Source organism: Larus michahellis, chromosome 27, assembly GCF_964199755.1.
Source record: "Larus michahellis chromosome 27, bLarMic1.1, whole genome shotgun sequence".
In the NCBI taxonomy this organism is placed as follows: Eukaryota; Metazoa; Chordata; class Aves; order Charadriiformes; family Laridae; genus Larus; species Larus michahellis.
In genome coordinates, this window is record NC_133922.1 from 1,365,683 (window position 1) to 1,392,874 (window position 27,192).

The window sequence follows — 27,192 nt, forward strand, 5'->3', positions numbered from 1 at the left end:
GGAGAGACTGGAAGGGACTCGTGGAGGGACTGGGATGTACTGGGGACACAGTGGAGGGGACTGGGACAAACTGGGGGAGAGTGGAAGGGACTCGTGGGCGGGACTGGGGGCACACTGGAGGGGGACGGGGACAAAGTGGGAGAGACTGGGAGCAACTGGAGACAGCGGGAAGGGGACACCACCCCCACCCCCCCCGGGCATCCGGGAGCCTCCTCCACTCCCCCCTTTCCCCCTTCCTCATCCTCCAGGGGACCCAGGTGTCCGGGTGTCACCCTCCCCCGGGGGGGGGGGGACAGACCCAGGTGTCCGGGGGCCCCGTGCCAGGGTTGTGACGGGAATTATTGACTGAAACCGGTCAAGGGGGGGTCAGGAACAGCCTGGGGCGGGAGAGGGCTGGCAGGGGAGCCAGGCGTCCGGGAAACACCCCAAACCCCCCCCCCTCAACCCCCCCCCCCCCAGCCCTACGTGCCCCATAACCACTTTTTCCCACGCTCTCTTTTATTTGCAAAATCGAAGCCAGTGGCGCCTTCTCCCATTTTTTTTTTAATTTTTTTTTTTTTTGGGGGGAGTGGGGGGGGAACCTCAAATTTAGGTGAGAGGTGGGGAAAAAAAAAAATCCCTTTTTTTTTTGGGGGGGGGGGGGTGGGGGTGGGGATGTTTTGGCCCCGATGACCTCAGCGATGAGGCGCGGCCGTCCCATCTGCAGGCGTCTAAAAGGCGGTTTTTCGGCATCACTGGGGGAAAAAAAAAAAAGAGCGTGGAGAAAAAAAAAAAAAAGAGGGAAAAAACCGAGAGGGAGAGAAAAAAAAAAAACCGAGAGAAAAAAACCGAGAGAAAAAAACCGAGAGAAAAAAACCGAGAGAAAAAAACCGAGAGAAAAAAACCGAGAGAAAAAAACCGAGAGAAAAAAACCGAGAGAAAAAAAACGAGAGAAAAAAAAACGAGAGAAAAAAAAACGAGAGAAAAAAAAACGAGAGAAAAAAAAACGAGAGAAAAAAAACGAGAGAAAAAAAACGAGAGAAAAAAAAGAGAGAAAAAAAAACGAGAGAAAAAAAGAGGGTTAAACCCCCAATTCTTGGGGTGTTTTCCCCCTTCCTTTTTTGGGGTTTTTCCCCCCGTTTTTGAGTCTGTCCCCCCTCCCCTTTTTTTGGGGTTTTCCCCTTTTTTGGGGGGGTCTTTCCCCCTCTTTTTGGGCTCCCTCCCCCTCTTTCTCCGGACGTGATGACGGGGCCCACCAATGAACCCATCGGGGTTCCTCGCAGGCGATTTTGGACCCGGTTTGAGGGGAAAAAAGGACTATTTTGGTTAATACGAAGGACAGCGCCTGTGAGGGCTCCTCTTGTGTGAAATCGGGAGGGGGGGCGGGGGGGGAAACGGTGATTTTGGTTAAGTTTAAGGAACGGGGACAACAGACGAAGAGCTCTTGGTGAGAGCGGGATGAAGACGGCACCTTCCCTTCCATTAAATCGGCGGCAAAAAAAGGTAATTTTGGTTAATCTGAAGGCACGGGCTGATGGAAGATGATCTCACGGATGATGGTGGGACGAAGGACACCACACGTGGGCGCTCTTCCTCGCGTGAAACGAGTCAGGGGGGGAAAAAAAAAGGGGGGATTTGGGTCAAAACGGAAAGATGGGGCAAGGCACGGCCATCTCTTGATGACGACGACGACGCTGCTGCTTCTCTCTTGGATGAAATCGGTGGGGAAAAGGCAATTTTTGGTTAAAACGAAGAGACGGGCCAACAGGTGGACGTCTCATGAGGATGGGGGGGACGAAGGGCAGCGCCCGCGGGGGCTTCCCCTTGCGAGAAACAGTTGGAAAAAAGGCAGTTTTTGGTTAATCTGAAGGGCCGGGCCGCTGGATGAAGATCCCTTGGAGGGCGGTGGGATGAAGGACACCGCTCTCCTCGGATTAAAACGGGGGGGGGAAGCAATTTTGGTGATTGTGAGGGGATGGGATGAATTCTTCACGGTGGTGGCACCAAGGCCACCACCGGGGACACAACGAAGACCAAGGTAGGACACGAAAAGATGAGAAATATCCCCCAAACCAAGACCCGTGTCGTCACCTCCTGGGGACACTCACGTGGGTGAAGTCGGGCGCCCTCCAGGCTTTGGCCGCCGCCACCACGTCCCCCACCAGTTTCCCGTCGGGCCCCCGGAGGTCGTCGCCCGCGTTGCCGTTGTAGTTGCCGCACATCCCGCAGACTTGCTGGCTCAGGTCCCGGGCCACCGTCACCGTCACCTCCCCGGCGGGGCTGAGGCCGATGACGAATTCGGGTTCCTGGGTGATCCAGATGGTGCCCCGGCTCTCCTTGATGGTCAACGCGTTGGAGACCTCCACGGGGAGGGTGGCCGGGACCCCGTTGACCTGGAGAAGACACCAATAGGGACACACCGTGGGTCTGCTGCAAGGCGCCAGTGAAATCCGTTCCAAAAATTGGGGTGAAAAAGCCAAGAAACGGGTCACTTCTCCCCCACCAACCTTCTGCGCAGCGGTGGAACCCAAAACGGGGTGAAATCCCTCCATTTTAGGTATGGCGTGAAGCGCCCTGGGCGGGGGGGGGGGGGGGTACGTGGGATGGAGAGGGGGAGCGAAATCACCCCGTTTTGGGTGACGTGCTTCTCTTGGATGAAAACGGCGGGGGGGGGAAAAAGAGCAGTTTAGGTCAAAACAAAGGGCGGGGCCAACGCGTGGCCATCTCATGGCGGCGGTGGGACGAAGGCCGGCCTGCGTCGGTGCTTCCCTTGCATGACCCCGATGGATTTTGGTGGAAAAGCCAGGGATTTTGGTAACAGTGAAGGGCGGGGGGGATTTTTTTTTTTTTTGGGGGTGGCAGCGGGGTGGGGACAACCTACCCAGACCTTCTTGTCCCTCTTGATGGTGAGGAAGGCCTTGGGGCTGAAGAGATGAAGGGCCACCACGGTCGGCCGGTCCTGGTTCTCCCCAACGTCAGCCAAGAGCCGGAACCAGGCGGGCCGAAGGTGGTCGCAGAGGGCAACCACCACGTAGATCCCGGCGGCCGTGGTGGCGCCGGTGGCCCCATCGAAGGAGACGAAGCGAGCGGCGGGGGCCAAGGTGCAATGTCCCGGTTGGTCCACGCAACCCCGGACTCCGTCTTTGAGGCCGCAGGCTTGGCCGAAGGGGCAAGCGGCTGGGAGGCAGTGCATGCCGCCGGCCGCCCGGCACGTGCAGCTCTGGCTGCAGTCGGGGGAGAGGACGGTCTCGGCGATCTGCGGGACGGGACGAGGCAATTCAAAAGGCTGCGTGCGACTGGTCCCATCCCACCCCCACCCCGCCCCCCGCCCTTAAAAAGATGCCAAAAGTTGGGGGGCGGGGGGGGGAAGTGCTGGGCGCAATCTGTTTTCCCCCTGGGGGAGGCGCCGGAGGGGAAGAAACGCCGCAGGCAACCGGCATCCGCCTTGGGACGTGCAAGGGCGCAACGTGGCCCTTCCAAGGGTGCAACGTCCCCCTTCCAAGGGTGCAAGCACCCATGGGACATTTAGGGGTGCAACACCCCCTTTCCAAGGGTGCAGCATTCCCTTTCCAAGGGTGCAAGCACCCATGGGACACTCAGGGGTGCAATATCCTCCTTCCAAGGGTGCAACCTCCCCTTCCAAGGGTGCAAGCACCCATGGGACACTCAGGGGTGCAACCTCCCCCTTCCAAGGGTGCAACCTCCCCTTCCATGGGTGCACCCATGGGACATGCCGGGGTGCAACACCCCCTTTCCAAGGGTGCAAGCACCCATGGGACATTTAGGGGTGCAACACCCCCTTTCCAAGGGTGCAGCATTCCCTTTCCAAGGGTGCAAGCACCCATGGGACACTCAGGGGTGCAATATCCTCCTTCCAAGGGTGCAACCTCCCCTTCCAAGGGTGCAAGCACCCATGGGACACTCAGGGGTGCAACCTCCCCCTTCCAAGGGTGCAACCTCCCCTTCCATGGGTGCACCCATGGGACATGCCGGGGTGCAACACCCCCCTTTCCAAGGGTGCAACATTCCCTTTCCAAGGGTGGAAGCACCCATGGGACACGCAGGGGTGCAATATCCCCCTTCCAAGGGTGCAACCTCCCCTTCCAAGGGTGCAAGCACCCACGGGACACTCAGGGGTGCAACATCCCCCTTCCAAGGGTGCAAGCACCCATGGGACATGCAAGGGTGCAATATCCCCTTTCCAAGGGTACACCCATGGGACATGCAGGGGTGCAACACCCCCCTTCCAAGGGTGCAACATTCCCTTTCCAAGGGTGGAAGCACCCATGGGACACGCAGGGGTGCAATATCCCCCTTCCAAGGGTGCAACCTCCCCTTCCAAGGGTGCAAGCACCCACGGGACACTCAGGGGTGCAACACTCCCCTCGGGAGGGTCCCCGCCTCCCCGGCGGCGCCCACCTCGAAGTAGCGGCCGCGGTGCAGGCAGCCGCAGGAGCCGGCGGGGACGCACTCGGCCCCGTTGAAGAGGAAGCCCTCGTCGCAGCGGCAGCCCTCGAAGCACTTGTCGGTGCAGCGGGCGCCGGCGGAGAGGCCGGCGCAAGCGTAGTCGCAGCTGCGGGTGCAGAGCTCGTAGCGGCTGTTGGGAGGGCAGGAGAGGGCTGGGGGCCAAGAAAAAAACCAATTAAAAAAAAAATAAATCAAAAAAACAGAAGGAACTTTATTCGTTTACTCTTGATTTTCTTTTTTTCCGAGGAAAAAAAAAAAAACCAAAAAACAAACAAACAAAAAAAACCCCGAAACGAACCACCCCGCCGCACGTCGCAGAAGCGGTCGCAAGAGTAAATATTGCGCCAAAGGCGGATGCGGCACACGCAGGGCTTCCCCCGGGGCGAAAAAAAAAAAAAAAAAAAAAAAATCCCATCCTCCACCCCCAGGAATTTTGCTTTTCCCTGGCGAAAAAAAAAACCCCTGCGAATTCACCCCAAATTCTGCATCCAACCGCCTTTCCCCCCCGCCCCGGAAAAAAAAGTTTGCACCGCCTCAGGAATTGGAAAAATCTCTGCGTTCCACGTGTTTTCCCCCCATTCCCGGAGGAAATAAAGCGCGCGACCGCTTTGCTTTCCTGCGGGCTTTGGAAAAAAAAAAAAAAATTAAAAAAAAAAATCAAAGAGCTGCTGCACGTGGCCACCGCGGCCTTGGGAAACGCAACCCCGCTGCCTGCGACCGCTTTCCCCTTGCAGAAACTCGACCCCGCCGCGTGCGACCACGGATTTTCCCTTGGGGAAACGCCATGCGACCGCTTCATCCCTCGCGGAAACACCGACCCATCGCATGCAACCGCCACATCCCTCGCGGAAATGCCGACCCGCCGCATGCAACCGCCGCATCCCTCGCGGAAACGCCGACCCGCCGCATGCAATCACTCCGTCCCTTGCAGAAACGCCGACCCGTCGCATGCAACCGCCCCATCCCTCGTGGAAACGCCGACCTGTCGCATGCAACCGCCCCATCCCTCGTGGAAACGCCGACCCAACACACGCAACCGCTTCATTCCTTGCAGAAACGCCAACCCGTCGCATGCAACCACTTCATCCCTCGCGGAAACGCCGACCTGCCACACGCAACCTCTTCATCCCTTGCAGAAACGCCAACCCATCGCTCGCAACCACTCCGTCTCTCATGGAAACGCCGACCCGTCGCTCGCAACCGCCCCATCCCTCGCAGAAACACCGACCCACCACGTGCAACCGCTCTGTCCCTTGCGGAAATGCCAACCCCGCTCCATGCAACCGTTGCATCCCTTGCAGAAACGCCGACCCGTCGCATGCAACCGCTGCATCCCTTGCAGAGACGCCAACCCGCTGCACGTAACTGCTCCATCTGTCATGGAAACGCCAACCTGCTGCCTGCAACCGCCCCATCCCTCGCGGAAACGCCAACCCGTCGCATGCAACCGCTCCGTCTCTCACGGGAACACCAACCCGTCACATGCAACCGCTTCATCCCTTGCAGAAACACCAACTCGTTGCACGCAACCACTCTGTGCCTCATGGAAACGCCAACCCCTCACATGCAACCACTTCATCCCTCACGGAAACGCCAACCTGCCGCACACAACCGCCCCATCCCTCGCGGAAACGCCAACCCGTCGCACGCAACCGCTGTCTCTCATGGAAACACCAACCCGCTGCCTGCAACCGCCGCATCCCTCGCGGAAATGCCGACCTGCCGCATGCAATCACTCCGTCCCTCGCGGAAACGCCGACCCGCCGCATGCAACCGCTTCATCCCTCACGGAAACACCGACCCGCCGCACGCAATGCCCCGATTGGCAGGTGACTCACGGCACTTGGCAGCCGCCCGCCACTCCTGCAGCTCCCCGCCGGCGGCCTGGCACGCGGCGGCGTAGGCCTGCAAGCTACGACACAAGGCCGCGGCATCCTCTCGGCCGCACCGCTCCTGCAGGCAGCCGGCCACGTACTCCTGGGGTGCCACCACCCCGTGACACCCGGCGAAGGGGCCCGTCGCCTCCGCCAACACCCCGCAGGGCCCCGGGGTGTCTGAGGAGCAAGCGGGTGGTGGAGAACCATGGGTGCAGGTGGGGGTCAGGGTGCCCCAGGCGTCCCCCAATTCTTGCGGGGTGGTGAGGTCGTTGCTGGCGTCGCCGTTGAAGTCACCGCAGAGGCCCTTGGTACGGCCGTGGTAGGTGCTGGGGAGGGTGAGCACCGCGTAGTTCTGGCCGTCGTAGAGGAGTTTGGGGCCACCTTGCACCTGCACCACCCGGTGGGCGCCTTCCTGGGTCACCGTCACGGCCCCCTCGGCCAGCGTCAGCGGCAGGAGGTGCTGCTCGCCGTCCACCTGCGGGGGAACAAAAAGAGTGGGGTGATGGGGCATGGGTGCGCCCCAAAGTCACGTTCGCACCCCAAAACAGGGGTTGCATGTCCTGCTGTGCACCCCAAAGGCAGGTTTGCACCCCAAAGATGGGTTTGCACCTTCCCCTGTGCGCCTCGAAGCCCAGTTGGCACCCCAAAGCAGGGTTGTGCGCCCCGACAGCAGATTTGCCCCCCAAAGCGGGGCTCGCACTGCCTGCCGCGCACCCCAGAAAGGGCTTTGCCCCCCAAAACTGGGGTTGCGCCTCCTCCTGTGCGCCCCGAAGTCAAGATTCGCACCCCAAAACAGGGCTCGCACCTTCTGCTGTGGCCCCCGATGTCAGATTTGCCCCCCAAAGCGGGGCTCGCACCGCCTGCCGCGCACCCCAGAAAGGGGTTTGCACCCCACACCAGATTTACCTCTCCTCCTCTGCCCCCCAAAGCCAGGTTTGCACCCCAGAGCGAGCTTCGTACCCCTTGCTGCGCCCCCCCAAGATGGCATTTGCCCACCGGGCTTCACGCCCCGAAGCCCTTTTGGCCCCCTCCCAGAACAGCCCCACTCACCGTCACCTCCCACTGGGCGCCCCTGGCCATGCCGAGGGTGACACCGTGCACCGTCACCAGCAGCCGGCGGATGGCCGGTGCCTCCTGGTTGTTCTCCTTCTCCACCTCCACCACGAAGGGCACCAGCGGGTCCTCGGGGCCGGCATCCTCGACCGCCGCCAACGTGTAGGTGCAGGTGCCGGCAAAACGCAACGGGTGCCCGTCGAAGGTGCTGTAGGAAACCGCCCCCAGCACCTGGCAGCGCCCGCAGTCCCGGGGGTAACAGCCCCGCACCCCGTCCTGCACTTCACACACCTCGGCTGCCCCGCAACCCGCCGGCTGGCACTCCACCGCCCCGTCCCCTTTGCAAACGCAACGCTCGCTGCAACGCGGGCAGGCGAAAAACTCCTCGCCCGCCTGGTAGTAACGCTCCTGGTGCCAGCAGCCGCACTGGGACAAGGGGACGCAGCGGTCACCGCTCAACAAGAAGCCCTGGTCACAGAAGCAGCCTTCGGCGCAAAACTTGGCTTCTTCGCATTCCTCCGCTGCTTCTTGGCCCCGGCACGTGGCCGGGCAGGTCGGGCCGCAGAGCTCGTAGTGCTGGTTTGGGGGGCAGATGAGACCTGGGAAGTTGGAGAAAAACAAACACACAAAAAAAAAAAACAATCAGGGGTTTTGTCGGCAGGACCCCAAAATCCTTTGCGCGTGGAAGTCCTGAACCGTGCAAACCAGAGCGCCTTCGTGCGTGCGAGCCCCAAATCCTCCACGCGAACCGCTCTTCATGGATACAAGCCCCAAAGAACTCATGCGCGCAAGCCCCACATCCTCCGCGCAAACCACTCTTCACACATACGAGCCCCACATCCTCCGCGCAAACCACTCTTCACACATACGAGCCCCACATCCTCCGCGCAAACCACTCTTCACACATACGAGCCCCACATCCTCCGCGCAAACCACTCTTCACACATACGAGCCCCAAAGACATCATGCGCGCGAGCCACTCTTCGTGGATACGAGCCCCAAAGACATCATGCGCGCGAGCCGCTCTTCGTGGATACGAGCCCCAAAGACATCATGCGCGCGAGCCGCTCTTCGTGGATACGAGCCCCAAAGACATCATGCGCGCGAGCCGCTCTTCGTGGATACGAGCCCCAAATCCTCCGCGCGAGCCGCTCTTCGTGGATACGAGCCCCAAATCCTCCGCGCGAGCCGCTCTTCGTGGATACGAGCCCCAAATCCTCCGCGCGAGCCGCTCTTCGTGGATACGAGCCCCAAATCCTCCGCGCGAGCCGCTCTTCGTGGATACGAGCCCCAAAGAACTTACACGCGTGAGCCCCAAACCCTCCGCGCAAACCACTCTTCGTGGATACGAGCCCCACATCCTCCGCCCAAACCACTCTTCATGGATACGAGCCCCACATCCTCCACGCAAACTACTCTTCGTGGATACGAGCCCCAAAGAACTCATGTGTGTGAGCCCCAAATCCTCCGCCCAAACAAGGCCTCCTCTGCGCGTGCGAGCTCAACCACCTTCTTGCGTGCAAGCCCCCAAAACCTTGGTTCAAATGAGAAGAAAAAAAAAAAAAAAAAAAAAAAAAAAAAAAAAGAGATCTCCGTGCGTGTGAGCCCCAAACCCTTCGTACGACCCAGAAAACCTTCGCGCGTGGGACCGAAGCCCTTCATGCCAACGAAAAAGCCCTCGGGCAGGCAAACCCCCCACCACCTGCTTACGCGCAACCCCCGGGAGATGTCCCAGCCCCACGTACTGCAGAAGGCGATGGTGCGCCAGGGCTTGATGCGGATGCCCTCGCTCTGGCAGGCGGTGACGTAGGCACTCAGGGAGCGGCAGACGGTTTCCTGGTGCCCCTCGTAGAGGCAGGTATCAAAGAGGCAATCGTCGAAGTAGGGGGCCGGGTCGATGGCGCTGTGGCAGGCGGCGAAGGGTCCTCGCTTCTTCACCAGGAGCCCGCAGTGTTTGTCGCCCCGGTAGGCGCGTTTCTCCGCTTCGGTGCAAACTTTGCAACCCTCGGTGCAACTGGCCCCGCAACCGGGGACGTCGGCCACCTTCCAGGAGTCGGCAAATTGGATTGCGTCGGCAACCTGCTGCCCGTCGGGCAAGGCGAAGTCGTCCTGGGGGTCGCCGTCAGCGTTGCCGCAGAGGCCGCAGACGGCCCCCGAGTAGGTGTTGGGGAGGATGACCCTGGCGTAGCTGTACCAGTCGAAGGTGACGATGACCTCAAAGTCGGTCTTGATGAAGCCGTGGACGCCCTTGAGAAAGACGCGGACCTTGTCGCCGTGGTCGAAGGGCAGATCCACCAAGATGCCGTTGACCTGGAAGGACACGGTGGGGTGCATGACGCCACGCGACGGCTGCAAAGCCCTCCAAGGCGCCGCGCAACAAGCTCGCAACTCGACCGTATGCCATACGACCTTGCAACCCACCCAGATGCCACGCAATGAGTTTTCAACCCAGCAGGACGCCATGCAATGACCTTCCAACCCAACCAAGTGCCACGTGACGACCTTGAAGCCCACCCAGATGCCAGGCGATGCCCTTGCAACTCAACCGGCACCTCATTCATCCCCTACCTTGAGCTTCTGGGGGTGCGCCTGGCTGAGGCTGAGGGTCATGTTGTAGACGTTCAAGGTGACCTCCTTGGTGTAGGAGACCACGCGGCTGCCCCGGTTGTTGTTCTCCACAGTGACGTTGAAGGGGACAAGGGTGGGGTCGTCAGAGCAGAGGGCAGCAAACTGGTAGATGCAGGTGCCCATGAAATCATAGCGGCGCCCGTCGAAGGTGGTGTAATGGGGGTCGCCGGTGGCCACGCAGATGGAGCGGCTCTTGGCCACGCACCGCCGCACCCCCTTCACCATGGCGCACGTCTCGCCCAGCTTGCAACCGCCTTCCTTGCACACCACCATGCCCAGATCCGGGTCACACCTGCACTGAGATTGGCAGGTCTCATCGGCCCAAAACTCCTCGCCGGGGCGGTAGTGGCGACCGTTGTGGGTGCAGCCGCAGCTGGCCACTGCCACGCACTGGCCACCGCTGAGGACGTAGCCCTCGTTGCAGGCGCAGGTCTCCACGCAGGGCTGGGTGCAAGTGGTGGGCGCATCCTTGTCGGTGCATGTGGCTGGGCAGGCGTTGCCACAGGCTTCGTAGTGGCTGTTTTCAGGGCAGGGTAACGCTGTGGGGGGTAAGGGGGGAGGAAACGGGGCAGTTAGAAGAAGGGGGAGGACGCAGCGGCGTCACGTGGGTATTGCAGAGAGTTCACGCAGCGAGCGGTTCGTGTGCAACGTCCCGGGGATGGATCTTGCATTGCGTGAATGCGTTGAGCGTCTGGTGCGCAATGTCCCGGGGATGGGATTTGAACCCCGTGAAGGCACCGAGGGCGCGTTGCACGCAACACCCTGGGACGAACCTCGCGCCGCGCGAAGGCACTGCGAGCTTTGCACGCGACGTCCCAAGGCTGCCTCTTGCACCCCGCGAACGCGCTGAGGGCGTTGCGTGCAACATCTCGGGGATGGGTCTTGCCCCCTGTTTGTGAATCAAGGGCTTGGGCACGCAGCGTCCCGAGGGCGGACCTTGCAGGGTGTGAACGCGTCGAGCGCGTGGCATGCAACGGCCGGGGGATGGGATATTGCACCCTCCGAGCGCACCGAGCGCTTTTGCGCGCAACGTCCCCGGGATTGGACGCTACTCCCTGCAAATTCCCTTATTATTTTGCAGGCAACGCCCCGGAGCTGGATATTGTCCCCCCCGCAAATAAACACTGAGCGCTTCGCACCCATCATTCTCATGCATAGATATCCCCCCCCACCTTCTTTGCGAAAACCGCCCCGCCACGCAGACCGAGGGGGAAACCCGTTGCTTACGGCAGCCCGACGGCGTCCTCCAGTCGTGCACGATGGCTCCCTCCCTCTTGCAGGTAGAGGCGTACGACTCCAGCACCTGGCAGAGGATTTTCTTCGCCCCGTTGTTAATGCAAACGTCATAGAGGCAGTTGCGGTAGAAATCCTGGGGCTTGACGACGTCGTGGCAAGCCTTGAAAGGCCCCTGGAAGGTTTTTTTGATGAGACCGCAGTACTGGTTGCCCCCGTACAGCTCCTTTTTCTCCTCCTCGCACACCGGGCAGTTGCCTTCGCAATAATCCCAGCAAAAGGGATCGTCGTCTTCGGGGACTTTCCAGCTTTCGGCCCAGGCCACCACGGCGGTGAGGTCGTTGCCGCTCTGGGGGATGTCGTCCTCGGGCTTGAGGTTGAAGTTGCCGCAGAGGCCGCAGGTGTGTTTGTAGTAGCTGCTGGGGAGGTCGATGAGCAGATGCCAGGTCCAGTCGTACGTCACCCGCAGCCCAAAATCCGTCTCCAACACGGCGCTGAGCCCGCTCTGGAAGACCCGCACCTTGCCGTCCTCCAGGCTCACCGGGAGCAGCGTCACCACCCCGTTGACCTGCGGGTGGGGAGGACCAGATGTCAGGAGGACGCGCGCGCACCCACGTAGGCGCGGTGCGCAATAGCGGCTGGGACAACGCTACGACATACCGACACCCAAAAAAAAAAAAAAAGTCCTCCGGTTTCGTGACATCACTTTGCTTTTGCCTCACCCCCCCTCATGCGCACCGGCTGCCACCGCAAACCTCCCGTGGGGTTGTGTCCCCCATCCCCGCCCCGCTTTGAGGTTTCTTGGAGTTACCAATCATAGCCCCTCTTTGGTGGTTTGGGCTTCCCCCCGAGGGGCAGAAAACAACCTTGGGTTGCCCCACGCAAGGTGGCGTGTTCCCAGTATATCCCGGCATTTCAAAACTCCACCTTCCGGTTTGATTGATTGAGCCAAAAATACCGGTGGCCCTGATGGAGCAGGAAGAGGTGTCAAACGTGACAGAGGAGATGGGTGAAAAAAGGAGGTGGGGAAAGGCCAATTTTCTTTCCATTTTGGGACAACTCACCCTGACTTTGCCTAGTTCCCGTCGGTGGATGGAGATATGTTGGCCGTAGACCTTGATGTTGGCCAAGCTGACGTAGGAGACGGATTTCACCCCGCCCCGGATGTCGTTCTTGCCCTCCACCTTGAAGGGCACCAGTTTGGCGTCATTCCCGCAGGATTCGGCCATGGTGTAGGTGCAGGTGCCTTGGAAGTCGAAATCGAGCCCATCAAAGGTGTGGTAGTGGGGGTCCCCCCAACCCCAGCAGGTGGCAACCAGGGACGGGACGCACTTGGCTTGGCCATCCTTCAACTTGCACCTCTCCTTGGGCCGGCACTGAAGGGCTTTGCAGGGGTCTGGAAGGAGGAGAAACCATGGGAGAAACCATGGGAGAAACCATGGGAGAAACCATGGGAGAAACCATGGGAGACGTCCTGCTGAGGGGCACATCCCACGTCACCATGCAAACCAAGCGTCTTCACCAGCGCTGAGGTCCCACCAAGCGCTCTCTGCTCCCCCTTAGGCTTTGGCAGGAGACCGGCAGCTCCGCGATGTCCATCAGAGCACAACAAATCCGTCGCCAAACCCCAATATTTTCCCCGTTTCAATTGTCTTTTTCCGCCCCCCACCGTCGCTTGGAAAAGTGTGGAGGTTGGGCTCGTCGTTACCCAAGATCGCCCCCGTCCTTTGAAAAGGTGCCGCCATGGTTAAAAGAGGCCATCGGGGAGGACGCAAAGGCGAGGGGGGGCTTTTCTGAAGCCATTCGCTCCTTCCAAAAATCCTCCCCACCTCATCCCTGACCCTCTTAGGGTTGGAGACGGGACACGCGGGGCTCCGTCTCTCCTTGCCAGAGGGTTCGCACCTCATCCCGCCACCTCTAAATTAAACAGGAGCTGCTCTGGCTCCAAGATCCCTCTGTTTTTGGGTGGGTTTCTTTTGGTTTTGTGTTTTTGTTTTTTTTTCCCCTCGCTCAAGCAACCTCATTTTGTTTTTTTCCTTACTTCGATTGACGCAGCCCAAGACCCCATCCCGGATTTCGCAGGTTTCGTCGTCGGTGCAGCTGTGGCTGCTGCAAGTCAAGCCCTCGCCGGGGACGCACGTGCAACGCCGCCGGCAATTCTCCTTCAGGACCGACTCGCGGGGCTGCAGGGGGAGAGGTCGCAAAGGTTTTCCACATAAACGCGGAAAAATACGTAGAAGAGGTGTGTGTGTGGGGGAAACAAAAAAACCACCCCACACGTTGAGGTCTACTGGAGAGAATAAGCAGCTTTGCGAAATTGCTTGAGGAATTTATGGCTTTTGCTGACCAAAAAAAAACAACAAAAAGGCAAAAAAAAAAAAAACCCCACCCCTGTCGCTTTGCCCTCTTCCACCTTTTTCTGATGGGAAAAATATGTTATTACTCAGCGCGTTCAGCCGGAGAAAGCTTTGTTTACTCTCCGGGCATCCACGTCTGTGCCAGCACCTTTATGCCGAGCGATACGAGAGACGGAAACGCCCCAATTCTCTTCATCCGAAACCACAAAAAAAAAAAAAAAAAATATCACTTGGCAGATGAGAAATTTAGAAATTTTTTTATTTTTTTTTCCCCCCCCCTGCAAAGTGCTTTGGGCCACGCGCAGGTCGCCTTTGGAGCGACACGCTGCAACGCAGGCAGGAGGAAAATGTTAAAAAAAAAAAAAAAACAAACCAAAAAACCAAACCACCCCAAACTCAAGAGATTCCTACCTTGTAATGTTCCCCGTTCGCAAAGCAACCACATCTGTCCTCGGGGACGCAGGCGTTCCCATCAAAGATGAACCCTTTATCGCAATCGCAGCCTTCGACGCAGGTTTTGGGGCATTTGGAGGCATCTACGAGCTCCGCGCAGCTCTTGACGCAGAGGTTGGTGCAGAGGGAGTAGCTGCTGTTGGCCGGGCAGCGGAGGGCTGGAAGGAGAAGGGTGATAATCCCGAGATTATCCAAAGGACAAATCCAGGCCGGGCGGAGAATGGTTGGGGAGCAGCCCGCGGGAGGTGGACTCGGGGATTGTTGGGGGATGAGAAGCTCAACAAGAGCCCAGGAAGCCACCGGCAACTCGGGCTGCGTCCCCAGCGGGGTGAGGGAGGGGATTTGGCCCCTCTGCTCTGCTATGGGGAGACCCCCACCCCCCCCACGCCCGCGGCGCCGCCTCCAGCTCTGGGGACATCAGAAGGACGTGGACGTGTTGGAGCGGGGCCAGAGGAGGCCACGGAGATGCTGGGAGGGCTGGAGACCCTCTGCCGTGGGGACAGGCTGAGACAGCTGGGGGGGTTCAGCCTGGAGAAGAGAAGGCTCCGGGGAGACCTTGGAGCCCCTTCCAGTCCCTCAAGGGGCTCCGGGAGAGACGAGGAGGGACTCTGGAGCAGAGAATGGAGCGATACGTCGAGGGGAAACGGTTTTAAACTGGAAGAGGGGAGGATTTAGACGAGACGTGAGGAAGAAATTCTGTGGTGAGCCCCTGGCCCAGGTTGCCCAGAGAACCTGTGGCTGCCCCATCCCTGGAGGCGGTTCAAGGCCAGGTTGGACGGGGCTTGGAGCAACCTGGGCTGGCGGGAGGTGTCCCTGCCCAGGGCAAGGGGGGGCGGAACTAGATGGTCTTCAAGGTCCCTTCCAACTCTGACCGTTCTATGAAGATGGAACAGCGGGCGAGCGAGCGGTGCCAGCCCAGCGTTGCACCCCAGGGAGATGGCGGAGCCCGGAAGCTGACGACAACGCAACCCGGTGGCGCGTGGTGTTGGCGACAGGCGAGAAAAGCCAACGCAAGCACCAACCAGGTGAATTTTTCTTGGTGTCGGCTTTTCCCATCCGCCCCTGGGCCCAATGGAAGTTCACCCCGTTGGCACTCGCGTCGGCTTTTCGTGTTTGCACCCCGTACCAGTAAAAATGGAGCCAGTTGGCGCTTGCGTTGGCTTCTCCTCCTTGCCCAAAACAGGGGTGACAACGCACCCAGGTGACGCCTGTGTTGACTTTCCGCATTTATCCTCAACGCCAATGAAAATTCACCCCCTTGCGCTGGGCTTTACCCAGGTGCCATCATTTTCATGCCACTGTTGTCCACCCCGTTGGCTCCCAACCCCACAGGCACCATTTGCGTCAACCCCACGCCATCGAGAGGGGTCAGCACCGACACCCAGCCCCAGCATCCCTTAGAAATAAATCGTAAATCCTTCAACTAATCCCAACGGGATGCGACTTCCCAGCCACGGAGGATCTTTCCCACGCCGCGACCCCCCACTTACGGCAGAAGGAAGGTCTTCTCCAAGCCTCGATGATGACACCGGCGTCTTGGCAAGCAGTGGCGTAGCTCTGGATGCTCTGGCAGAGGACATGGGTGTCCCCTTCAGCGAGGCAAAGGTCATGGAGGCAGGCTTGGAAATACAAGGTCGGGTCAATGAGGTGGTGGCAGGAGCCAAAGGGGCCCTCTGGGACCATGAGGATGCCACAATAGTTGGGTTTCTGGAGGACCGCCGCCTTCTCCTCTGTGCAGACGGGGCAGATGTCCCTGGAGCAGTCATCACTGCAAGACACTTCAGACGTTTTCCAGGCAGAGCCAAAGACCACCATGTTGGGGGCCTTTTGGCCACCGGGGAGGAGGAAATCATCATTGCGTTGCCCATTGTAGTTGCCACAGAGCCCACAAAGGTGGCCCTGGTAGCTCTGCGGGACTGTGACCGTCACGTGGTGAAGGAGGTCATAGCGTATGATGAGGCCGAAGTCAGTCTGAAGCAGGACACCCATCCCGTGTTGGTGCACCTGGACCCGTCCCTCACTCAGGATGGCCGGGAGGTGGTGGGATATGGAGTCCACCTGGGATGGGGAGAGAGAGATCCTCCAGTGAGCCTCAAGGACAGTACAAGGAGGCGGCTCTGGAGGTAGGAACAAAAAAAACCCAAAACATCGTGGGAAACCACCTTCCAACCAACTTTTTAATGAATTTGTGGCTCCCACGTTGAAACTGGAAGGGGATGTGGGGACGAGCACAGCTTTGCCTTGGTGATAGGGGTGAGGTCTCCCCTCCATCAAGGCAAAACGATTCTGGGGCTCCCACGTTCACACCCAAGAAGTGGTGGACAACAAAACTTGGCCTTACGGGCTCCCCTCTCCCCTTGCGTCAAGGTCAGCATCAGCCCGTAGACTTTGACGCCAGCGTTTGCGCCCTAAAAGAGGTGGACCCCAAAACATGGGCCTATCGCAACCGCGTCCCTCTTGCCTCGTGGCAAAGTCAACATGAGCCCGTGGACTTTGTCACCAGCGGGTTTGTGCCCAGAAAGAGGTGGGCCACAAAATACCGCCTTACCATGACACCTCCTCTCTTGCCTCGCGTCAAGGTCAACGTGAGGCCGTAGACTTCGACAGACAATTCTTGGATGCCGGAGACCTTCCTCTTCTGCCGGGCTTCCTTCTCGATTTTCACAGCAAACGGTTTGACGTCGTCGCCGCTGCAGGTCTCGGCGAGGGCGTAAGAGCAGGTGCCCGAGAAGTTGAAAGCCATCCCATCGAAGGAGATATAGTTGCGGTCACCGGTGGCCACGCAAGTCCCCAGGGCGGCAGATGAGCATTGGAAGACGCCGTCGATGACTTTGCCTTCGCTGTCTCCAGGGCAAGAAACTTCTTGGCAGTCCACAGTGCCGCCGGCCTGGCACTGACACTTCTCCTGCTTGCTGGGCAAGAAGGTCTCCTCCGCCTTGTAGTAGAAGTCCCGGTGGAGGCATCCGCACCGGGACATGGGGACGCACTCGTCGCTGCTGAGCGCGAAGCCGTTGTTGCAGACGCAGCCCTCCCTGCACCGCTCCGAGCATTTCCCCGGGGCGTAGATGCTGCTGCAGGCCTGGCTGCAGCCCCAGGAGCAGATCTCGTAGTGGCTGTTGGCGGGACACGAAATACCTGCCACGAGACCGGGAGATTCGTCAGGAGCGAGGAAATTAGAGGCCGGATCCTGCAATTTTCCCCATCATTAGGGAAGCCTTTCTGCCCGCTGACGAGGTTCACCGGATGTAGATTATTTTTACCCAATTACTTCCTGGCTAAGCCTCATCTCTTGCTCACCGTGGACATGACGAGGGACAAGGGGTCCATGAAGGTCATTTCAACCCTTTTGAGGTGGAGGTTTTAGGCCCCTAAAAATCACCTCGTTTTCCCCATTGTCCTGGAGGAAACGAGGATGTTCCCTCGAGCAACAGGATTGCTCCCGCATTGGGTCCCCAGTCACCTTCCAGGGCGGGTCCCTCGCCCCTAATTTCACTATTTTTGGTGATTCTCATGCGTTTCGCCCTCTAAGTGATCCAGGCAATTAGCCCTCGCTCTCGTTTTAGCCAACGCAAAGAAATTGGTGCTTATTGGGGCTAAATGATTCGCCCCGTCGCAGCCAGATGAGACATCTTGTTCCCTGGAAGGGTTTTTTTCCCCCATGGCATCGGCCGTAAAACAGATGATGAGACCAACCTAGACTTTGGGTGGAGATAAAGCACCACCGAGCGAGATGATTCCCACCTCTGCTTTGTCCCCACGTGGGTTTGGCCCAGGCTTGGGGTTCCCTTGGATGCTCGTGACCCCTCAAGGAAGCAAAAAAACCCCGCCCCCTTCCTCCAGTCAACCCAACTTACTGCAGAAATCGTCCGTCCTCCATCTCCCGATGGTCACGCCGGCAGCCTGGCAGGCAGCGGCGTAGCGGGAGATGATGGGACACATCACATCTTCCTGGTCCGGGAAGAGGCAATAATCATGCACGCAGTTTTGGAAGTATTTGCTGGCATCCACATGAGCATGGCAAGCTCCAAAGGGTCCGTCCGCTTGTCGGATGATGCCGCAACCCATCTCGGAGAGCTCCTGGTGCCGCAGAGCTGCTGTCATGGCGGGGCATTCCACCTGCGACTGCTCCGCGCAACCCACGATGTCGGTCACCTTCCAGCTGTGCCCAAAGGCGTCTGGGTTTGATGTCACTCGGCCGTTCTTCATCATCATCTCATCGCCCGCGTTCCCGTCGTAGTTCCCGCAGAGGCCACACAGGGTGTTTGCGTAAGTGCTGGGCACGGACACGGTGACTTGGCTTTGCCAGTCGTAGGTGACAGTGAGGCCAAAGTCCGTCTCCACCACCGCTTCCTGCCCGCCTCTGTAGACGGAGATCTTCCTGTCTCTGTGGTGGTATGGCAGGTTGACCAACTGGCCGTTGATCTGGGGACAAAAGCAAAAATAATTAAATAATAACTGTGTAGCCAGCAGTAACAGCAAATCCTGTTTTCACGCCACATGCAGTCGAGGTTCTACCTCAAACCAGGACATGCCCCAAATACAGATGGCCACCAGCTTTGAGGTGAGCCGTGCCTGAGGCTCCGTGGCCTAGCTCCCTCTTCAGGTGGAGATCCTTATATTTAGGCAATTAAAGCTCATCTTAATTGATTCATGCGGGGCAAATAGACCTGGTAGCTCTGGATCTCAGCGGCGTGGTCAGAGAAGAATATTCAGAATTGCCCAATACAGGAAAAAAAAAAATAAAATAAAGGAATGAGGGTGGAGGAGAAGAAATGGGACAAGGAGGTTGGGGTGAGGAGGAGAAAGTGAAGAACGTGGAGATTTGATAAAGAAACGTGTGCTAAAACTCACCGTGATTTTGCCGGGGTGTTTCTGGCTGATCACAATGTTTTTGCCGTAGACTTTGACCATCACGAGAGCGATGGAGGACAAAGGTCTCTCATCCTGGTGGCCATTCTGCACCAGCACCTGGAAGTCCACCAGACCTCGGCTCTTCTCGCACAACCCCGCCATCTGGTAGATGCATGTGCCCTGGAAGATGAACCTCCTGCCGTCAAAGCTCTCGTAGTGGGTGGCACCGACGGCTGCACAGGTTCCATAGCTCTTGGGATAGCAATCCTGGATGCCCTCCTCTACCCGGCACTCTTCTTCAGCCCGGCAGCTTGCCCGTTGACATAGGGCCCGCCGGGATTCCTCATCGCAGACGCAGCGTTTGGTGCAGGTGCTGTCACCCCAAAACTCCTCCCGGAGGCCGTGGAGGCGGCCCTCAAAGACGCAGCCGCACTCAGCCTGGGGGATGCACTCGTTGGCGTCGAAGACGAAGCCCTCCTGGCACGCGCAGGTCTCCACGCAGGCCGAGGTAGGGCAGTCAGCGGGCACCGCGGGGGTGTTGCAGGTGGTGGGGCAGGCGGTGCCACACACGGTGTAATTGCTGTTCTTCGGGCAGGAGAGAGCTGTCGAAGGGAGGGGACACCGCGGTCACGGTGGGGACGGGACACCTCGGTCACGGTGGGGACAGATGTGGGGGCCACGGTGGGGACGGGACACCTCGGCCACGGTGGGGACAGATGCGGGGGCCACGGTGGGGACAGGACACCTCGGCCACGGTGGGGACAGATGCGGGGGCCACGGTGGGGACAGATGCGGGGGCCACGGTGGGGACAGATGCGGGGGCCACGGTGGGGACTTGGACTTTCTGGAGTTGCTACACAGACTTTCTGCATGGACTTTCCCGACCTCCTACATAGATTTTTCTGGAATTTCCGTGGACTTCCTGGACTTTTGGGCCTTTCTGCAATACCTTTTTCCACCCCGTGCTTGGGACCCACAGAGCTTTCGGACCCAGCTTTGTGCGCCCCGATTCAAAGCGACACGGGCCCCACCTCACTCGGGAGATCAAGAAACATCCCCATTGATGCAACTTCTCTTTTGTGCCCGTTTTCCCCGCTCGTTTCCATCCCGTCGCCCCTTAATGACGCCCGCCTTAATGGAGGTCGCAGCCCCCTGCCCACCCAGGGGGGAGGATTTTCTGCCAAGCAGGAGTTACTCACGACAATTTGCCAGCGTCCTCCAGTCAGAGACGGCGATTCCCTCCTCCTGGCAGTCATCTGCGTAGGCTTTGAGGGCTTGGCACAGCATGACGTGGAGCCCATCGTTCACGCAGAGGTCGTAGACGCAGTTTTTCAGGTAGACGTCGGGGTTGATGGTGGCGTGACAGCGCTCGAAGGGCCCCGGGTGTCGGGTAATCAACCCGCACGACTCCTCCCCCTTGTACTTCATCCCCTCGTCCCTTCGGCAGCGTCCGCAGTCCCCGCTGCAGCTGTCCCAGCAACGACGGCTCTCGTCGGCCACCTTCCAGCTCAGGCCGAGCTCCACGGCGCCCTGCGCCAGGTTGCCCTCGGGCATGAGGGAATCGTCCTGGGGGTCGCCGTTGCCATTGCCGCACATCCCGCACACTTTGCCGGAGAGCGTACCGGGGAGTTTCACCACCACGTGGTCATCCCAGTCGTAGAGGACCTTCAGCTTGAAGTCGGTTTGAATCAGCACGGACTTGCCCTTCTGCCGCAGGCGGAGTTTCCCTTGGGCGAGGGAGATGGGGAGGCGGGAGCGATGGTTGTTCACCTGGAGGAGGAAAAAAAAAAAAAAAAAAAAAACCCACACCAAAAAAACCCAACCATGAAAAACAACCAAACGACATCAAACATGAGGCAAAAAAATAGACTTTTTTGAGCTTTGAGGTGTCTTCTTACAAGACATGACCGTGTAGCAGCGTCACCAACTCATGCACGGCTAATCATAGAATCATTTAAGTTCTAAAAGACCCTTAAGATCATAATTAAACACATTATTTAATGAAATACTGCGATATTGCTTTGGATTCGATAATTATTTTTCTTGCTTACCCTCACAATCCCATTCTCAGACCTGGCCACCACAATGGTAATGTCATAGACGCGGACGGTCACGGCGCCAACATAGGAGACTTCTGGGTTGCCCCTGTCTTCGTTTTTGGTCTCGACGCTGAAGACGGGCAGGGTGGGATCCGGATCGCAGGTTTTGGTCAAGGTGTAGCTGCACGTGCCCATGAAATCGAAGGCTTTCCCGTCAAAGGTTTGGTAGTGGGGATCGCCGGTGGCCCAGCAGGTCAAGACAGTGTCTTCGATGCACGTGGGTTGCCCGTCCACCACCTCGCATTTCTCCTTGCAAGACAGATCTCCGCAGGAAGGCAGAGAAGAAGCTGCAGAAAAAGGGGGGAAAAATAAAAACCCAACCCATGGAAGGCAACGAAAGGTGAAACCAGCCACGGAGAAGATCCGGCCATTGGCAAGACGCAACCATGCCTTGACCCTACTTACTTGTGGCACAAAGACCAGCGAAACCGTAACCAAAGTAACTGGAGAAGCCAAAGATGAGGAGCCCAAAGGGTGCCCTGTCGTGCTCGGCGCTCTGGATTTCTTCCGGGTTGCTCATAGTGACGGCGGCCCAGGAGAAGTCTGTGCCGGGAATCGCTTGCCAGGCCATGGTCTTCTCCGTCTTCCGGTTGAGGGTGGTGGCGTTGGCGTCCGCGTTACGGGCAACGAGGACCATGTGGTTGACGTAACCGTGCAGGCCGATGACCCGGTAGGACGTGCAGTAGGTGGAGACGGGTGGGATGTTGAGTAGGAAGGGGTCTTGCTTAACCGAGCCGGGTGCACCGGTGAAGAAGAAAACCACCTGAATCGCAGCCGGAGAAGTCACGTAAAGAGGCGAATTTGGCCTAATCTCGACCTTGTGGACTTCCCCGGCCTCGACGTGCTCGGTGGTAGAGGAATCGCCCCTCTTGTAGGTGATGGGGGCTTTCTCGGCCGCCACGATGTAGGCGAAGTCGCTTTCCGTCTGCAAGGGGTTGGGGGGGACGACGTAGGTTTTGCCCCAGGCAGCGACGGGCAGAAGCTGCTCAACGACGTAGTCGCAGCCCATGCGGACCTTGGTGCAGGTGTGTCCGCTGAGGACGGCGACGGGGTTGTCCGCCTTGATCTTGGTGCCGGATAAATCGTCGGTGCTTTGCAGCTGGAAGCTGTGGTAGGGGTTCAAGAAGATGCGGAGAACGGACCCCGGGGAATAATTCTTCCCTCTGTAATAAAACTTGCCCTTGACTTTGATGGAAACGGTGGTCGAAGTCTTGCCGGCTGTCACAACGAACTCCTTCAAGCCTTCCGTCTTCTTATCCTCCGGCGTCACCACGTAATATTCGTTGCCCAACTTCTCGACGGGCAAAACAGTGGTGGCCCCCATGGTGTAACTCTTATAGTTGACGGAGACGACGGAGATCTCCTCGGTGGCCTCAATCAAGACGGCTTTATTCAAAACCTGGGTGCCCACGAGCTCCGCGTTGCCCGGGATGCGGAGGGAAACGGTCTCGTCTTTCCCAAGGGTGAAGCCTTGGGTGAAGGGGTCACCGCTCATCGTCACCGTCACCTTGGTGGCGTTGGCGTAAGCCGTGAAGAGGAGCTGGATGTCGGCGTAGGTGGCTCCATTGTCGTTCTGCAGGAAGACGGTGAAGAATTCCTTGCCACGGAAAGTCGCGGTGGAAAGACCTGGAAAAAGCAGGGAAAAAGAGGGGGGTTTTTGTGGTTTGGTTTTTTTTTTGGTTTGGTTTTTTTTTTTTTTGACAATTACAGTTGAAATTTCTGCCAAAAAAAAACCCCTAAAAAATAGCCCAAATCAAGACATAAAACCGTTGGGTTTTTTTTTTTTTTTTTGGAGGGGGCCAGAAACTTGCAATATGAAGTTCTGGGGCGGGGGGGGGGGGAACACCAACCCAAAACAACGCAAGAAATTCAGGTTTTGGGGAAGAAAACTGACATAGAACATTCTGAAAAAAATAAAAATAAAAAATATCAATTTTTTCCCCCCCCACACCTCCTCCCACTGCAGAAATGCAGGGTAGAAAGTTCCGAAAAAACCGAGGAAGGACGTTTTGCAGCGGAAATTGCAACGGAAGGTCGTGAAAAAACGAGAAATTAGGGGATAAGGGTGGGTTTTGGGTTGTTTTCTTGCCGAAACATAAGAAAGTCTCGAAAAATAAAAATGGGGAATAAAAGCTTTTTGCTGCAGGAACTGCCATAAAAACTGGGATTTGGGCTTTTTTTTCGTTGTGGTTCCCCCCCCCTCCCTTTTTTCTTAAAGAACATCATAAATGGGTTTTATTGCAGAAATCGTAATGAAAAAAGCCCAGAAAGCAAAAAAAAAAAAAAAAAAAAAAAATCAGGAATAAGGGCATTTGGCAGGAGAAACCTGCAGAAAGTTCTGAGGGGATAAAAAAAAAGGGAGGAAAAGGGTTTGGTTTTTTTTTTTTGGCTGCAGAAATTGCAGTAAAAAGTCCCGGGAAAAAAAAAAATCCATTGGAAATAAATATTTTTTTTTTTTTCCCTGCAGAAACTTGCAGTAAAAAGTCTTAAAAAAAAATAAAATAAATCAGCGTTAAGGGCTTGTTTTGCTGAGGGAAAGAAAAATAAGGGTCTTTCGCTGGAAAAAATATGGGGGATTCGGGCTTTTTTTTCCCCGACAGGAAAATGGGTATTAAGAGGTTTTCGGTGAACGCGAAACAGGTTTTAGGTGCTTTTCGATGAAAAATTCCTAGGCGGTGAAGGGCTTTCTTTAAAAAAAACAACCAAATAAAACCAATTAAAAAAAAAAAAGGTAATAAGGATTTTTAAAAAAAAAAAATAAATTTATTTTTTTTTTTAATTAAAGAAAAACCAAACACGGGTTTGTGACTGTTTCCTTAAAAAAAATTAAATTAAGGTTTTTTTTTTCTTTCCTTAAAATATACAGGTAATAAGGTTTTTTTGGGTTTTTTTTTGGTTTTTTTCCAATAAAACAGGAATTAAAGAGATTTGGGATTTGTTTTTCCGGGGGCGGGGAAAAAAAAAACCCCAAATGCCACAAACCAAACCCCAGAAACTGGGACGTTTTAAGGCGATTAAAAAAAAAATAGGAGGGACTAAGGGCTTTTTTTTTTTTTTCCTGGAAAAAAAACCAAAAACAACAACAAACGAAAACCAACCCCAAAACAAGGTAAAAAGAGTTTTTTGGGTTTTTTTTTTGGTCTTACTAAGGTAAAAAAACCCCACAAACTGAAGAGGTAAAACGGGCTCTTTAATAATGTTAATAACAAAAACGATAACAAAATAATAAATAATAATAATAATAAAAATAACAATAATAACAACAACAATAATAATAATAAATATTCCCCCAAACCAGGGAATAACGGCATTTTGTGAAGCCAAATGACCACCAAAAAGGGAAAGACGGCTTTTTTTTGGGGGGTGGGGAGAAAAAAAAATAAAAATAAAAAGGGAAATTAGGGCTTCTGCTGGAAAACGAACAAATCAAAAAACCCAAATAATAATAATAAAAAAAAAAAACCCCAAATAAAAAAAAAACCACCAAAAAAACAAACAAAGCGGGGAGATAAGGGCTGTTTGCTAAAAAAAAAAAACCAAAAAAAACCCCCCAAACCCCCAAAACACGCAAAACCACCACCAAAAAACAGGTGATAAGGTTTTTTTTTTTTTTAAGAAAAAGAAAAAAAAAAAACGGGTAAAAAGGGCTTTTTTTTTTTTTTTTGGTAAAACCAGGAAGGGTGGGGGTTTTTATTTTGTTTTGTTTGGTTGTTTTTTTTTAATTTTCCTTTAAAAAAAATCAGGGCACTTTGGGGGAAAACGGGGACTAGTGAGGTTTGGTGGGAAATAAAAAGGGGTGATAAAGGCTCTTTTTTTTCCCCGAAAGGAAAAAAAAAAAAAAAGGGTTTTTTTTCGGAAAGAAAAGTAGCTCATAAGGGTTTGTTTGGGGTTTTTTTTGGCTGAAAAAGAGCGGGGGGGTTGTGAAAAAGTAGGAATTTTGGGGTTTTTTTTTTCCCCTAAAAAGAAGGCGATAAGGGCTTTTTCCTGCAAGGAAATTGTGATAATGGATTTTTTTATTTTATTTTTTTTTTTTTCCCCCCAGATTAAAAAAAAAGAAGGTAACGACGACTTTTTGGTGAAAAAGAAATCAAGACCTTTTTTTACGGGGGGGGGGGGGGAACCCCAAACCAGGTAAATGCAGCATCTTTTTTTTTTTCCCCCTTAAAATAAAAACCAATAAAAGGGATTTTTTTCCCTCAAAAAGGAGGGGCAATAAGGGGTTTGTTTTGTTTGTTTTTTTCCTCCTCTAAAACAAAGCCCCAGTTTAAAAAGGCGCCCCCCCCCACACCCCGGGAAAAAAAATACGCCAAACGGGTAAAAAGAATAATTTTTTTGCACACGCACCCCCCCAAAAAACCCCAAAATACCGCAAATAAACAGGGAAGAAGTGCTTTTTTTTCTTTGGAAAAAAAAAAAAGCAGGTGATAAGGATTTTTTTGATGAAAAATAAGCGAATCGGGGGATGAGAGATTTATTTTTTGGGGGGGGGGGGAAGGGCAAAGAGGTAATAAAATATTTTTGCGCAGGGGAAAAAATAGGGGACGAGGGAAGTTTTTAGGGAAAAAAAAAACAACAAAAAACAACAAAACAAACCCCCAAACCCAAACAAACAGGGAATAAGGACTTTTGGTGCGGAAACCCGCAGGAAAAAGCCTGAAAATAATGCCAATATTTGGGAAATCAAGTGGTTTTTTGGGTTTTTTTGGGGGGGGGGGGGGGGAATGGGGTTGGGGTGTCACTCACCACAGAAAAGAGCCAACCAGGCTGCGAACCGCCACGTCCTGCCCATCGCTGGGGTGGAAAAAAAGCCAAAAAATATGAAAATACACTTTTTTTTTTTTTTTCGGCGGGGGGGGGGGAGGGGGGGGAGGGGAAAAAGCCACGCGAGGACAAGCAGGAGCCCAAAGGGGGCCCCAGGTGTCTCCAGCGTCCCCCTTTCTTGACCCCAAAATGAACCTAAAAAGCCTTTTTTCTACCCCGCGGAAACCTCTCTCGCCACCGGTTTTGGGTTGGGATTGAGTTTCGCTTGACGCCCCCCCCCCCCCCCCCAAAACACACACCCCCCTCCCCCCCCCATGACACCCCAATTGTCCCCTCGCCACCGCCTCCAACCCAACGATCCCTCAAACCCCCTCCAGATGCCACCTCGAAGGCTCCACCCTCCCCGCCCTTACTGCCGTCGAAACCCTGCCGAGGGTGAAAAAAACCCCCTCAAATTATCCAAATTCAGGTGAAAAAGGGGTCAAATACCGGGGACGACCCCCCCGCACCACCACAACCCCCACCCCCAACCCGCCCCGGGTGTTCTCAGAGCTGCTGGTCCCTCGCTTGTCACTCAACGCCTGTCGGGTCTGACACCCAAACGGTTGACCCCCAACGAGGGTTTATGACCCAGGAACCACAAAAAAAAACCAAAAAACCCACCTGACTCAAAGGGGGTGGGGGAAAAAGGAAAAAAAAAAAGCCCCTTTTTTATAGTTTTTGGGTCAATTTAACCCACCTGGGGCTCCCGCTCCGGGGGTTGGAGGCATCTCAGACACCTGTTTTGGCTCAGATGGGGCCACAAGTGCCCGAAAGAATTGGGGGAGGGGGTGGAAAAAGCGAGGGGGGGGGGTAGAAAACGCAAAGTAAGACCCACCCCACCCCCCCCCTCCCCCCAGACCCCCACCGCTTACCGGGGGGGGGGGTGTTTCTTTCAGCCTCAGCGTCTGGCTTTGCTCCCCCCAAAGCCCATGGAAACGTGAGGGTGGGTGGAAAAAAAAAAAAAAATATAAAAAAAGCCCTAAAGTCTCGGTCCCCAAAAACCTCCCTTTTTATAACCCGATGGGGCTTTATCTGGGTTTTCCGGAGAATCTCCTCGCAGAACCCCCAACTCCCCCGGGAGAAGGAATTGGCTCCGAAAAGGGCCGATTTCGGCTGAGTCGGCAGAATCTCGTGATGGATGAGGGTAGAGGCTGCTGAGTCCTGGCACGGCTCGAGGAGGTCGGGTTGTGACACTGTCCCGTGTGTCCCCCACCACCCCCCGCCTCCCGGCTTCCAGAGAACTGGAGTTTCTGGTGAAGACGGGGAAGCCAGGACGTGAAAAAGTGCAGCTGGTTTCCTTCACCTGCCACGATTTCCCGGCAAAAAGGCTGCTGAGGACGTTGCGATGGGTGCAGGGTCCACAGGAGATGTTGGGATGGGTACAGGGTCCAC

The 27,192-nt window shown here is 56.0% G+C and overlaps 1 protein-coding gene across 2 annotated transcripts; it reads right to left on the minus strand.

The window, feature by feature from the left end:
• Positions 1-524: 524 nt before the first annotated feature.
• Positions 525-26,971, minus strand: FCGBP (Fc gamma binding protein). 2 transcript variants are annotated; one of them, XM_074567439.1, is made up of 21 exons: positions 26,498-26,971; positions 25,741-25,788; positions 21,403-22,623; positions 20,950-21,284; positions 20,098-20,668; positions 18,899-19,500; positions 17,902-18,469; positions 16,596-17,182; positions 15,538-16,105; positions 14,006-14,205; positions 13,279-13,420; positions 12,302-12,633; positions 11,232-11,805; positions 9,945-10,543; positions 9,122-9,686; positions 7,374-7,975; positions 6,285-6,798; positions 4,399-4,598; positions 2,861-3,235; positions 2,088-2,372; positions 525-734 (listed from the first exon to the last, which is right to left on the minus strand). In XM_074567439.1, the coding sequence occupies exons 1-21, from the start codon at positions 26,526-26,528 to the stop codon at positions 732-734; spliced, it is 8,922 nt and encodes a 2,973-aa protein (XP_074423540.1). In that variant the 5' UTR covers positions 26,529-26,971; the 3' UTR covers positions 525-731. The 2 variants fall into 2 exon arrangements, with proteins under 2 accessions (XP_074423540.1, XP_074423541.1); XM_074567440.1 differs by having other exon boundaries at positions 26,673-26,970.
• Positions 26,972-27,192: the final 221 nt, after the last annotated feature.

What these genes read in the sequence shown, in the direction of transcription:
- FCGBP (XM_074567439.1), bottom strand. Translation starts at nt 26,528, where the DNA reads ATGCCTCCAACCCCCGGAGCGGGAGCCCCAG. An exon ending in GAGGACGCTGGCAAATTGTC is followed by an intron (nt 19,501 to 20,097) that starts GTGAGTAACTCC and finishes TCCCTTCGACAG; the next exon opens with CTCTCTCCTGCCCGAAGAAC. An exon ending in CTTGGGCTGCGTCAATCGAA is followed by an intron (nt 12,634 to 13,278) that starts GTAAGGAAAAAA and finishes TCCTCCTTCCAG; the next exon opens with ACCCCTGCAAAGCCCTTCAG.